Raw genomic sequence first — 13,624 nt, 5'->3', positions numbered from 1 at the left:
TCAGGTCATATTTTTACCCCTTAAGAATAATCAAAAATGTTGGACAAAATAAAAAATATATCATAAAAAAAGAAAATAATAATTATTTTCTCGAAAGAATAAAGAAGAAGTAGTAAATATGACTTTTCCAAGAAGATCGATTCAGTTGCATTAGAATTCGATACGCGAATTAGCCGAGCGAGCGCGAAAGCATCGATGACGATGATCGCGAGTCATTGACGTTCTCGCGTGTCACGTAAATCGCCTTCCTGGAACGAAGGCCACGAGAAAGTTCGTGCCACTGCTGGTTCAGTGCCACGGTCACGCTACGTGCGTGGCATCGATAGCGACGAAAGTAAACTAAATCCGAAAGATTACGCAACACCGTTTTAAAAGTCACTCGCCGTCGCCGCCGCCGCCTCCGTTTCTCGTTTCTTTTCCTCTCTTTCTCCAGCTTCCCATCGCTCATTGATCCCGGTTATTCTCTGGACCGTAGACGCGTTGCATCTTGAATGAAACATATGTTGAAACGTTAGGACGATTTCGATAGGTGTCGAGAAGCGAGGCTTACAATTAGTTGTTTCAATTTTTTTCTCCACATCTCGAATTAGATTTTTCGCAATTTTATCTTGCATTTTGTTTGCGTGAACCTTATCTGTATTCGCATCTTGTTGCGAGATTTATTGCTCTGTTTAAGCTGGAGATGTGTAATTGAGGCTAGTAACAAATCAGAAAAAATGTACGAGTATTAATTCATTATTTATTTAATTTTGATTATAATATAGTGTAATTATTATCAATAACACAATTATAATTTCTGTCATTGATTTAGTGTCCTACCGTATTGATCTCTATTAGACATTCCAAAATTTGTATCGATCATTAGATACTTCAAAATTTATATTGATCATTAGATATTCCAAAATTTGTATTGATCATTAGATACTCCAAAATTTCCAAAATTCGATTTAATTCTAAGCAAAATTTCCATATTTGGATTTCCTGCAATTTTTAAATCACACGAGATATTTCTATAACAATTGATTTGCGTGTTCATGAAACTTTCACGAATATATGCACTTAAGAAAAAGAATTGCATTAAAAATTTTAATAATTTTATTGATAAAGAATGTACCTTATTTTTTATGTATTACGTAGATTCAGTAAAAAGTTGTTTCGATTTTATTTTATAATTCGTCGACGTATGCATTTTTTTCTTTATTCACAATATTAGAGCATTGATTTTTTTTTCAAAATAAACCATGTTCCTTTGAGCGTGAACAAAATTTGTCGAAAATCCCTCAGAAAGTCCATCTTTTCATTTCTACATACCATGTTTAGGTCTGATGCGCGTACGGAGAGAGTAGTCGGAGAGTAAAACGTGGATATTAACGCGAGGAAATATTCCGTGCATCGGCAAAAAGTAACGTGGTATTCCATTATCCTCGTCGGCACGATGCAAAACCGGTCGAAATGATTGGATTTTTATCTCCGGTCTCTTTTTCCCTCTTCCTTTTTCTCTCTCTCTCTTCTACTTGTTCATTCTCCATTTTCTTTCTCTCTCTCTCTTTTTCCCCCCCTCTCCCTCCTCTTCTTTTACTTGCTCATTCTCTATCTCGGTTTTTCTCCCTCCAGTCTCTTTAATTCGCATACGTATTTGCTCCTCTCGTCTTCTCTCGTTATCTCTTTCCCTCTCGTTTTATCCCGCAGAATTCGTGGAAAGATCGCGTCGAGTGTTGAACGAGGAGCGAAAACACACATATACATATATATGTACACACACATACACAGACACACATATACACCACAGATATGCACGATATTGCACGTATAGATACGCGCACGTGACGCTTGTGCATGACGCATGTGCGTGTCGTGCACGCGCGCGCACTGTTGCCGTGTGACTCATCCAGGTACATTGCACCCGGTACGTGTCCGGTACGAGAGCTTGAATGTATACCCGTCGACCATCCAAGCTCCGATATTTTCCGATTTTTCGATCCGGCAAGCACGAGGTTTCGAGATTCCGTGTCGTGTGTCAAGACAATTTCAGACGGTCACCGGCGATATCGCTATATTTTTATCCGAGTTGGAGTCGGCGTTATTCTTTTTTTTCTCTCAATCTCTATTTATACGATTTCTTATCAAGGAAATCTTCTCAAGGAGGCTCCTTCCTCAAATATCTGTAGAGTTGCATGCAAAGCGCAATTTTAGAATCAAATACATTTTTATACCGGCGAGGCAAACATGAAATGGAGAATGTACGAATCTATTAGTAACAACAATAATATAATAATATATATTATAGTAACATAATAGTATATATTATAGTAACATAATAGTACATATTACACGTTAATGTCTGATAATTATTATGGATGTTCATTAAATCATTCCATCGGAATATTAATTAAGGCTAATTGATTTTTTGAGGCAGAATACGAAAGAAACAGGAGCGATTCAATCATTTATAATCAATTAATATTAATGAAAAAATAATTTAATAATATATCATGCTATGTAATTTTAGCATAAAGAGATATATAAGAGATGTCACTTATAGTATATTTAAACAATAATATGAAGTAATATTAAATTTATATTTGAATTTAAAAGAGACCACACTATTTTTGTAATTTGAATAAAATTTTCAGTCATTTTAATCAGATGATTCAGTAATTGATTGTTTAATTTAATATCAATTCATGTAAAATTCAGAGTGTCTACTTCTTTAAAAAACATAGAATTTTCTGGAATTTTTTGTACCTGGAAAAATCAGAGAATTCCCATGGAATTTTATTAAAAAGTTTTTCTAATAATTTTGCTCTGATATTGTAAACATTTGACAAACTAAGCAAATTATGTGTTTAAAGTATATTATAAATATATGTCCATCTTTGTTTATATATTCAATATCACCAAGTAATGTTTATCTGACGAAAGCTATTTTAGTTTTTTTTTAAGTACATTTCCAAATTTAACACTTAAAATTTAAGTGGTTCTGTGTTTTTTCTTCGTATGAACGAAAAGCACTAGAGATCGCATACAATAAAAAGTTTTATTTTAGAAAATTGCACCAAAATATCTTTAAAATTTTTTCTTTATTTGGAATTTGGTATAAAAATATCTGAAAAATCAAGGATTTTTTTTACAAGATTTAAGTAGGCGCTCGGTAATTATTAGCATGGAAGTTTTTAGGCAATCAATCGCGAGTACAATCGTCTAGCAATTTGAACGGATTCACATACACCAAGTATTTTTCGCCCAAGATGCAAACTTTAAATGCGACGGTTAACTTGGCGACTATCGATCGCGTGTTGTTTCTCTCGCTGCGTTTCTTTATTTCTCGTCTTTTACATAAAAGCGAAAATCCAGCGGTGCGATGAATGCCTACCTTCGATTCGTGTTCGCGCGACGCATCGGGAATCGCGCGTGAATTATTAAGAGTGTCCGCGCGCGAGGTAAATACTCCTCGATCCATCTTCGTCGCTCTTCCTCTTCTTCGTTGCTCTTCCCTTCTCGTTTCCTCTCGTATTCCACTCATACCATGACGTCTCTGCAATCTCGTCTCTCCTTCTTCGCGCGAGATTTCTCTCTTCTTCGCGTTCTCTTCTCTCTTCATCTTCGTTCTTCGTAGTAACGCCAGTGCCTTTCTCTTCGTCTCTTTTTTCAACGTCTGTTCCCCTTCCATCTCACTCTCAGCTGTCTCTCTCCGAACATCTTTCTCTCTTCTATTCTCTTTCCTTCCTTGTCTCTCTTTCTCTCTCTCAAGAGCAATGAACTCTCGGTAGGGTATATCATCGGTGAAGTGATGCTACCAGCGAGCGCGACCACCAACACTCACGTAACTTCTATCATAACATATATATATTTATATATATATTTTTCTGTTTGCATTTGATGTTTTGTGTAACCTCCTTTCTTTCCACTTTTCTGATTTTCCTTCTTTATCTTGTATCAATATCCTTCGTATCAATATCCTTTCTTAGTCTTTTTCCGACTCTTCTCTCTCTCTCTCTCTTTCTTTTTCTTCCTCGGTTTTAATAGCTTATAATATCGCATAAATTATGAATAAAGCTAAAATGAATTTCACGATAATATTAATATTCTAATCATTCTGCCGATGTTTAGATATTTTTTACATTATCGCGAAAGATTATCCGACCTGTCGGATAAATTTTAACGAGTCGCTCGACCCGTTCCTTAGACATCCCGCTCGCTGCATCTTGCATGCATTTGAGTGCATCGTACTTACTTCCTGTAGCGCCCTCGGATCGGAGAAGGAGAACGCATTTATAGCTATTGCGAGTCTTCATGGCATATTGCGTTGTCTCCCTTATTGTCGAAGACCATTTCCGTAACAGAGAAGAGAATCGCAAGAAAAAGAAACTCTCTTGCATACTGTTATTATAAATAACATTAAGATTGGTGAAGCTCAAAATAATACATCTTTCATTAATCAAATATAAAATATATTATTTTTAGAACACATAAGTAGAGATTTTTTGCGAGAGAAAATAGAAAATGTAAAAATGGTATTTTGAATTTTAATAATAATATAAATATAATATTATAAATATCTAATGTACTCCCCAAATTATTATGCTATTATAGTATTAAAATATTATAAGTGAAATTTAATTTGATTCGATTATAAGTTAATTAATCTAAATATTTAATTAAAATATTAATGAATCTGATATTTATAAAAATTTGTAGAAATAGATTTTATATATATTCTCTACTTTTACATTTATATACATATTATTAACATTTATATACGTATATTATTAAATATTTATATAACATTTATATACTATTATATATTATTTATATTATTATTAAATATTAGATCACAGTTTTATTAGAAAGATATGTTTATTTTGAGAAAAATGTTCTTTTTTTATTATTAATGTTATTAACGTTTTAAAGCGCGAATAATTTTATTCGTTTATTTTTATTATTACGTAAAATTTTTATTACGAATTATTTATCAATAATATTAATATCGTTGTAAAGATTTCGACAAAATATTTTTCTTCGTGATGCGCGTATCGATATCAGAAAATACCTTATATTTACCTATAGGAAATGAATCAAGCCGTATGTAATATGTGATATGCTTAAAGTTTAAAGTCGTTTCGAGTTTATATTTGTCAGTACTTATGGAATCGCTCTTTGGTGCAAAGTGGTCACGCCGCGGTGAAATTAAGCGAGATTGAATCAAACCGGTCATTTTGCGTATGCCGAGCTGTATAGTATGCTTTTGCGTGTTGCCCGGAAGTGCAGACAGGTGCAATAATGGTGATTCGTGGGAACGTCATTAGCACACCTATATTTTTCCTTTAATTTTTGAGTAAATCTCGGCGGTCGATGACCGCCGAAAAGACGATGAGTCAATAAGGGAATATTTCGGACTTTGACTTTTGTAGGTGATTCTCTCACCTTTCGTGACATTCTTTAATTTAAAAGAAATTAACGATTTTCATGATGTGAATTCATTAATAATAAAACTTTGAAACTTTCGTTTAAAAAAAGTATATTTTAAATTTGTCAAAAAAATATATTCCAAATTTAACAAAAATTTGATATCATTCATTATCATACTTTTACGTTTGATTCCAAGACATCCGGTGTAATTCGTGGACACAGCACGTGTTATTTTCTTCGCTAACTCGTCCGCCGTAGGTCGCCTGTTGTACGTACACGTGTTTTTTTTTGCGTGTTTACCTGCGCACGTGTGGCGGCATCGTGCGTACGACTGATACGTCCGTATTAGTGGCTAAGCGTACACAGTCGAGTAAGGAACACACACGAATGAGACAGCAAGAGACGCGTATGGGGGCACGGCACGGTAAGCGAATGCTAATAATATTCACTTCCTGCAACTCGGTTACATTAAATCACCGGCAGGCAGAAACTCTCTGGCCTCTCTCGCTTTTCCGCGTTATTATCGTTTTCTTTCTCGCGCGAATACTCGCAATCATCATCGCGATCACGTATGCCTAAAGGCAGTACTTTAGTATGAAATACTGATGTTTTCGTAGGAATTCTTTTTAAAGAATATTAGAAATTGATTTTTTTTAGCATCGCACATATGTTTTTATTGATATTTAAACAGTATATACGTCAGTATTTTTAAACCATGGATATATTTTTTTTTATTTAATACAAGTGTCTGCGCATATCGATAGTATGATACGCTCGTATTATTGTTTGGAATAAAAAATCTGGCCTAATTTTATTTCAATATGAATATTTTTGGCACATTGAACCTAATTTCATTAGAGAAAATTGAAAACTAACAAAGCAGTTTTTTTAAATTAATTTTTTCAAATTAAATATTTCTATTTTGCTGAAATCTTTTCTTGGAAATTAAAAAAAATATTAAATATTAATTTTAAATATTTCTATTTTGTTGTTTAAATATTAAATATTTGTTGTTTTAAATTTTAAATATTTCTATTTTGCTGAAATCTTTTCTTGAAAATTAAAAAAAAATATTAATTATTAATTTTTTAAATTCTAATTAGGTTCAATATCTTTGCAGTGTTCTCTCTTGTTTACGAAAAATTGAAGTTATTCGATCCATTAGTTTTCAAGATATTCGTCATAGCTTCAAGAACAATGTTTTAAGAAAAATGCATTTAAAGTTTTGCAAGTCCATTTGAAGACCCGCATGCTATCTTATTCAAAGTATTATAACTCCGTCCGTTTTGTGAATTTTTCAAGAACATTTAAAAGAAATATTCTTCAAACATTACATTTTCAGAAAATGTAAACAAAATTGATTCGTTTACTTTCTAAAGTAGACTAAATCTTTAAGAGAAGATATATGAAACGACATACATATATATTTTTATGTACGAATTCAATTTTCGATCTGACAGTCAAAATGAAGATGATATAGGACATGAGCAGAAAGCTCATTTTTATTTATCATATGTCGATTATCGCGAATGGACATTATCGTAATTGCATTGAAATCTGAACTCTTGCTGAAAATATGTATATCGATTTGAAATCCTATGATGTATTGTCAATGTTTTCCATCTTTGTTTATTCAATTTATTATTTAGACAAGAATCTATCAGCTGCTTCTTTTCATTCGTATTAAAAATTATTGCGGCATAAGTTGCAACTTTTTTATGATAATATTTTATTATAATAATTCTTTAACAGAAGTTTTATCTCTCAGCTTTTAAGTCTTAGTTCTTATTTTTATTGTTTAATTTTCAAATTTGATGGGAAAAAAGTGTATAATGCACATATATTTAATTATAATATACTTTTACTAACTAGTTCATTAAACTTTTTTATTAGGTAAAATATTTTTATTAGATGTACACATAATATATTATCTCATATATTTATAAAACTTTATTCGCAGTTCTTAGTAAAACTTTTCTTTCCTACATTTTATTCAGCTAAATATAAAAGTTTTATATAACACATTAATCCGATTATTTTAAATTATTTTTTTTATTTCTCTTTTAATGTTTAAATAAGAATATTCATTTTAATAATATAAGTCATAATAGTAGAATATATCTTTAGAAACCAAAAATAATTCAATATTAAAAATTTTTTAAATGAAATCTGTTAGACTATCTGAATCCATTTTTAGCATTAATCAAATATTTAAAACTTGAGCAAGTTTTCATTATAATTAAATTGCACGAATTGAAGCAATCAGACGAATAACAAGAAGCAACTTTTTTTTATGGAACAATCGATCCATCCAAATTCGACAAGTTGTAATCGACTAATCTTTTGTGTATCATCACAAATGGGATCAACGACCACGCGTGTGTGGCCAAGTATTCATGCATACATACACATACACGTACAAGCTACTAGTGGTAAGGACGCAGGCCTTGACCATGAATGCGGGTTGGTAGATTGCATAACTATAGTCAAGTGCTTGTGACACAACGATCCTCTTCGTGTGTATATGATCGTAACACACGTAGCCGCTTATACGATCATAAGGATGTCACGCGCGCGCTTGCGTGGGTCGATGGGCGATGGGCGATGCTCTCTCCAACGTTCTATGTGCATGGCATCATTCAAGAATGTTTGTTCACAAAGAAATATTGTCGCTCGTTTTTTATCAAAAAGTTATCAGCAATTATAAGTTTATTTAGAGCAAAATAACGATTGATTGTTGCAACACATGTACTTCGAAACGAATACCCTTATTCCCTGTGATTCTAGAGAATACATTTTATAATATCGACATTTGTTGATTAATATTTTTTTATGATTGATATCAATTCTAAAAAGGATGTTTATAAATACATCGATATTGCGAAACCAGCACTTATATAAAGAAAAGTAATTCAAAATTCGCAATGTGCTTGATGCACAGGCACGTGCTGGCCATTATGTATCTATGCATGAATAAAAGATTGCGATCTTCCCTTTAAGTTTCAAACTTCGAGTCTAGTTTTTAAATCTTTATGAAGTAGTTGACGGGGTCGATAGAATAAAAGAGAGTTCGATTAAAACGATAAAGTGAAAATATAATCGAATTAATGATCATTGGATAATTAAAAAATGATAATTAATTTTTTTAATAATTAGATGTAATCAATAAGCATTGATTGATTCAGAAACAGAAATAAAGTCGAGCTAAATATAATTATATTAATGATTATTCAATAATCATATTAGATTAATGATTTCATCTTTGTTAATCTAACATTTACGCTATTAGAAATAAAATTTAGATATATGGAATAATTTAATACTATTATTTATTGCTAATTTATTATTCTAATTACAGATTTATTACTTTTATTAGTAGGAAATTGAATTAATTCTTCTTAAAATATATCACTTTTCTGATTTAGTATTTTAATATAAAATTAATTACTCACATATTTTTGCGCGGTAGTAATTCAATATATCGCTAATTTATTACTTTAACCTCGAATTTATTGTTCGCGAGATATAAGTTAATAATAGGATTGAAAACATTTCGATGCGTGTATCTTTTTAAGAGTTGATTATATTACAATTATTTTTCGATTTTGATATTGAAACGATTCTCAAATTATTATCGATCTCGATTTATTATCGATCAGTGTCAAATTTATTTCTCATCGTTTAACTTTTAAAAAATGATTGAAAACAATTGGAGAGAGAATACCATCTTTTTTTATTTGTACAAACGAATAAAGTATTTTAAAGAATTGTTTCTCTGATGTATGAGAACTAATATGTTTTTTATGAATTAATTGCTCTTAAATATATCAATTATTCTAATCAAATATTTTAATTGAATCTTATTTTTCACGCATTAAATTCAAAATTGGTATATCTTGAAAATAATTTAAAAAACATTTTAATGCCAAAATTAAAATAGTAATTAATTTGTTTAATATATATATTTATATATTTCTGTTTCTAATTATTGAATTAATAAGCATAATTCTTCAGTAGAAATAAAATTGTACATAAAACAAAATATAATTAACTTAACAATGAATTAAATTAATGAGAAATAATTTTAATTATGATCGAGAGATAAAAAAGCAAAATTGAATAAAATCTAATCAAATTAATGATGACTATATATGATTGAATAATAAGAATAACAATTAATAAGTCTTTTTTGTGCGTAAATTATGTAATTAAATTTATTTAATATTCTTAATTAGAATATATTAATATTCCTTATTAATATCATATCTTTTCAGTTGTTTTCTTTCAATTAGTTGATCTTTTATTTAAAATGGCAAATCGTTTCCAAAAAAGAATAATTTTTTTAATTTTTGATATTTTTTCTTCTTTTAATAGAAAAATTAAGCATCCAGCCATTTTATTAAAATAACTTTCATTTTAATTATTAAGATAATAAAATTACATCTTTTATTTACTCGATTTGTTTTCTTTTGTCACAAATGAAAATTAGGACCTTCTCACAAATTGGTCGTAAATCGTGCGGTGTGTCATGCAACTTTTATCTTCTAATTCTCACGCTTCCAGTCCCTGGATACAAAAGAATCAAACGGAAGGCGCATTCGCCGCTTTCCAGCACAACATAAATAGCAGTTTGGAACATTTTTCACGGTTCTATAAATTTTAATATAATTCAATAACGCCAATATATACTCATATGTGAGAAAATTTTAAGAATTTTATTATGAATTATTGAGATGATAAAAATTATATCGGAAATTTTCTTTCAAAATCTTTTTGACACTACATGTATGACAAACTATATGTACGAGTTACATGAGTCAATTTTTCAATGATATATCTATTTTTTCTAATGATAAGAAATAGAACAGTAACAGTAACATTATAGAAATTACATTGATAATATTTAATCAAATAGTTAAGCATAATTTATATAAATTAAATATTATCGATTTAATCTTACGTTATATTGTATTAAGAAAAAGTTTATTCTATCATTTTTTCTTCATATATTTTATATTTTTGTTGCAATTTTGTATTAAAATATTCATGGACTTGTGTTTTTATATAATTATTTTTTCCTTATTTGCATTCATAGAATGTATATATAAACTGATAGAACAGTTTGATTGTGGAAAATCTCCCAGAAGAAACATTTCGTACAATTCGAAAAATGAGATAAAAAAATATAGATGCATTATTTATTCAAATAAATATTTATTATTATTATTATTAAATACAGAAAGTTTATACTCTGTAAGACTTTAAGCGGTTTGTCGTTTCCAGTGGATAATCCGCTACACACGATATTATCAGTCATATGATCCGACTCTTTCGATTTTCTTTTCACTCTCTTATCTCTGCATAAATTTACTTCCTGCGCGATCATTATCTGACGGAAGTTATTCCCGAAAGTTTTGTCCATCGAGCGTGTTTAAGAGTACGTCGGTTGGACGAGGGAGAAAGTTCGGCAACAAATTGAAATATCTCACCAGAAGTATTTAACTTTAAATTCTTACGAGAAAGAGAGAGAGAGAGAGAGAGAGAGAGAGAGAAACTTTGCGTAGATACTGCATTTCGTAGAGTGTATCTTAAATTAGATTTGAGAACGAATCGAAATATCGGTCACTCGAGAACATTAATCTTTCTAAAAAAAAAAAAAAAAAACTGCTATTTCTTTTTAATTTACTGTTGAGAGAAAATTGATCTCTTAATGGAATCCCAATTAAACGAAAAGGAGATATAATAAATAGTATTTATATTCATAACGTTAATTATTTGACTTTTAATTAGACTTCTATAGAGTTAATGAAAATCTATGTGGCATTGCATATCCCAGAATAATTCTGACATATGATTATGAATCATAAAGTTAATACTTCTCACGCAGTAGCTTCTCTCTTTTGAAAGTTTGAGTTTTTTCGATGTATAAGTATCTTATTCGGGGAAGTAATCAGTGCGCGACGAAATGATTCGTGGATCAGAATTGGGCAGAAGGAGAGACAAAAAAATGGCAGAAGGAGAGAGGAGAAGCCGCAAGGAGGGAACCGGTAAATTTCTTCGTGAGAATGACGGTGGTAGTGGTGGTTGTACTGGACGAAGTAGAAGGGAAAGATTCATTAAGAAGACATTGAACTCGAGATTCCATGCGAGGACCACCGTGAAATAAGAAGGGATGATATACTTGACGATATTTGTTGATTCGGCGAGTACGTATGTGTCTATTTCTCACGCGCTTAATACATTAATACGTTAATGCGATTTAAAAAAGAGGAAAGAGAAAGGATTAAAATAAGTAAACACCAATAAAAGAAAAACGAAGAGAAAAGAGGTAAATGAAATCACAAAAGATATTTCAAGCAATATTGTATTTAGAATTGCTAGCCTTCCTGCAGAATAATAAAAACAAATTTGCGACACGTTTTTCTCAAGAAAATATTTACTCCAAAATGGCGGAAAATATCGTGTGCTATAAATAACTTCTTCGAAAATCACTAAAAATAATCTTCAAATATCAATTCTATAAGACATAATGCAGAGTTACATAATATTACATAACGGGTAAAACGTGCGCAATCGTTTTAATTTCCGCTTCTTATATAAAGTGTTAGAACGTTTATATGATTTTCGATTCGTGTTGACTAGATTAATCATTTTCCATAATTCAACATCTACAGTCTGCTTTGTGTTTATACCTTTTCCGTAAAAAATTGATATTCGTATATAGAATATTGAACTTATAGAAATTTTATTAAGTAACCCATAGTAATATCATAGAGTCTGATAAAATATATTGGAAAAATATCAGTAAAATGTTTACATTATATTGTGAGTGCAATGAGTAGAAATCCTATTATATAGAGAAATGTGAAACAATATTATATGTAGGAGAGACAAAGATATATATATATATATATATATATATAATATTAATATTAAAAATTTCTGATAAGAAGCAATAATATTGAATATAAATATAAGCATAAACACATAAAATATAAACATAAAATAATAATATTTTTAATTATTTAATTATAAATATAATATAATAAATAAATTATATTATAAATAATATTATAAATATAATATAAATAATATAAATAATGTTATAAATATAAAATTGTTATATCATAAAACATGTTAATACATAAAAATTGTTATATTATAAAACAATTTTATTATTTAAAAAAATAACCAATTGTATATTTATACAGTTATATATTTATATATTTAAAGATGTATTCTTATGTTCAATAACTTTCACATGGGTTTATCAGTCTTTGTTACATACAGCACTCATGCACCTGGTGCAGTGCCAATGCATCCAATGCAGCATTAAAGCGGTAATTGATGCTTAGGTAATGCATATTAACGACACCGAAGAACAAGCCAAGACATTTATTGAAATTATGTACAACTAAATTTCGTTGAGCTATAATTTACTTAATGAATTTCCATATGAGTTTCCTCGCCTCTGACATAATGTATATAGAGTATTATTGATTCGTTCAGCTAGTTTTTATTTGCACATTTTTCTATCAGTAATATAAAAACGATTTCTTTTTTTCTTCAATTTTATATTAAATTATTTGGAAACCGATAGTTTTTAACATTATAAACGATTCGCGAATAGAATAGAAGATCTCTTTTTAGAACTTGAAGTTCTAGAAATGCAAGTTTGTTGAGACTAAAAGAAAGAGACCAGCTGCCCACCTGCTTTTGGTCACTATTTCCATTGTCTTTATAGTGAAAGGCCGAAACGTAGCCATGCTCGTCGTCCGCGCGCGGATTATGCGTCACGCAATTTTCGCGCGCGGGAGGAACGAGAAGAACGAGAGCGAAGTGTGCGAGAGGGTGTTGCCCTCGTCGTTGTGTCGATGTGAGGCGCGAATCTGAAAAAGGCGCGCGAGAAAGGCGCGTATGGAAGAGGGAAAAGGCGATCCGTACGCTGGACCAGTTTCGCTCGGAGCGAAAACCGATCTAGGCGATCTAAGCCGATGATTCTTTTTCTAAATGTTATGTCCCCTAGTTCAGCTTTCCCTCTTCGAAGTGCTTTGGAGTATACAAAGATCAACAAAGATCGTAGAACAGATTTTCGAGCGAAGAATAATAAAATTCCGATATTTTATATTCTAAAATTTATTTATTATTATTTATTAAAATTTATTATTTATTATAAAATTTGATGGGTAATTAAATAGATTTAATAAATATATTA

The 13,624-nt window shown here is 30.2% G+C and overlaps 1 protein-coding gene across 4 annotated transcripts in view; it reads left to right on the top strand.

Annotated features, from left to right (window-relative positions):
• LOC105259059 (ecdysone-induced protein 78C) overlaps window positions 1-13,624 on the top strand; it is a 69,663-nt gene that overhangs the window by 22,535 nt on the left and 33,504 nt on the right. The window contains exon 1 of one of the 4 annotated variants that reach the window (XM_025415311.1): window positions 5,790-5,833. The exons of the other annotated variants lie outside the window; for them this stretch is intronic. Coding sequence (XP_025271096.1) covers window positions 5,797-5,833 — 37 coding nt within the window. The 5' untranslated portion in view covers window positions 5,790-5,796. Of the gene's footprint in view, window positions 1-5,789; window positions 5,834-13,624 lie in introns of those variants that run through there. 4 annotated transcript variants of the gene reach the window in all.

Source organism: Camponotus floridanus, unplaced genomic scaffold (genome assembly GCF_003227725.1).
Source record: "Camponotus floridanus strain SB8 unplaced genomic scaffold, Cflo_v7.5 scaffold12, whole genome shotgun sequence".
Taxonomy (NCBI): domain Eukaryota; kingdom Metazoa; phylum Arthropoda; class Insecta; order Hymenoptera; family Formicidae; genus Camponotus; species Camponotus floridanus.
This window is presented reverse-complemented; position numbering and strand designations above follow the sequence as displayed.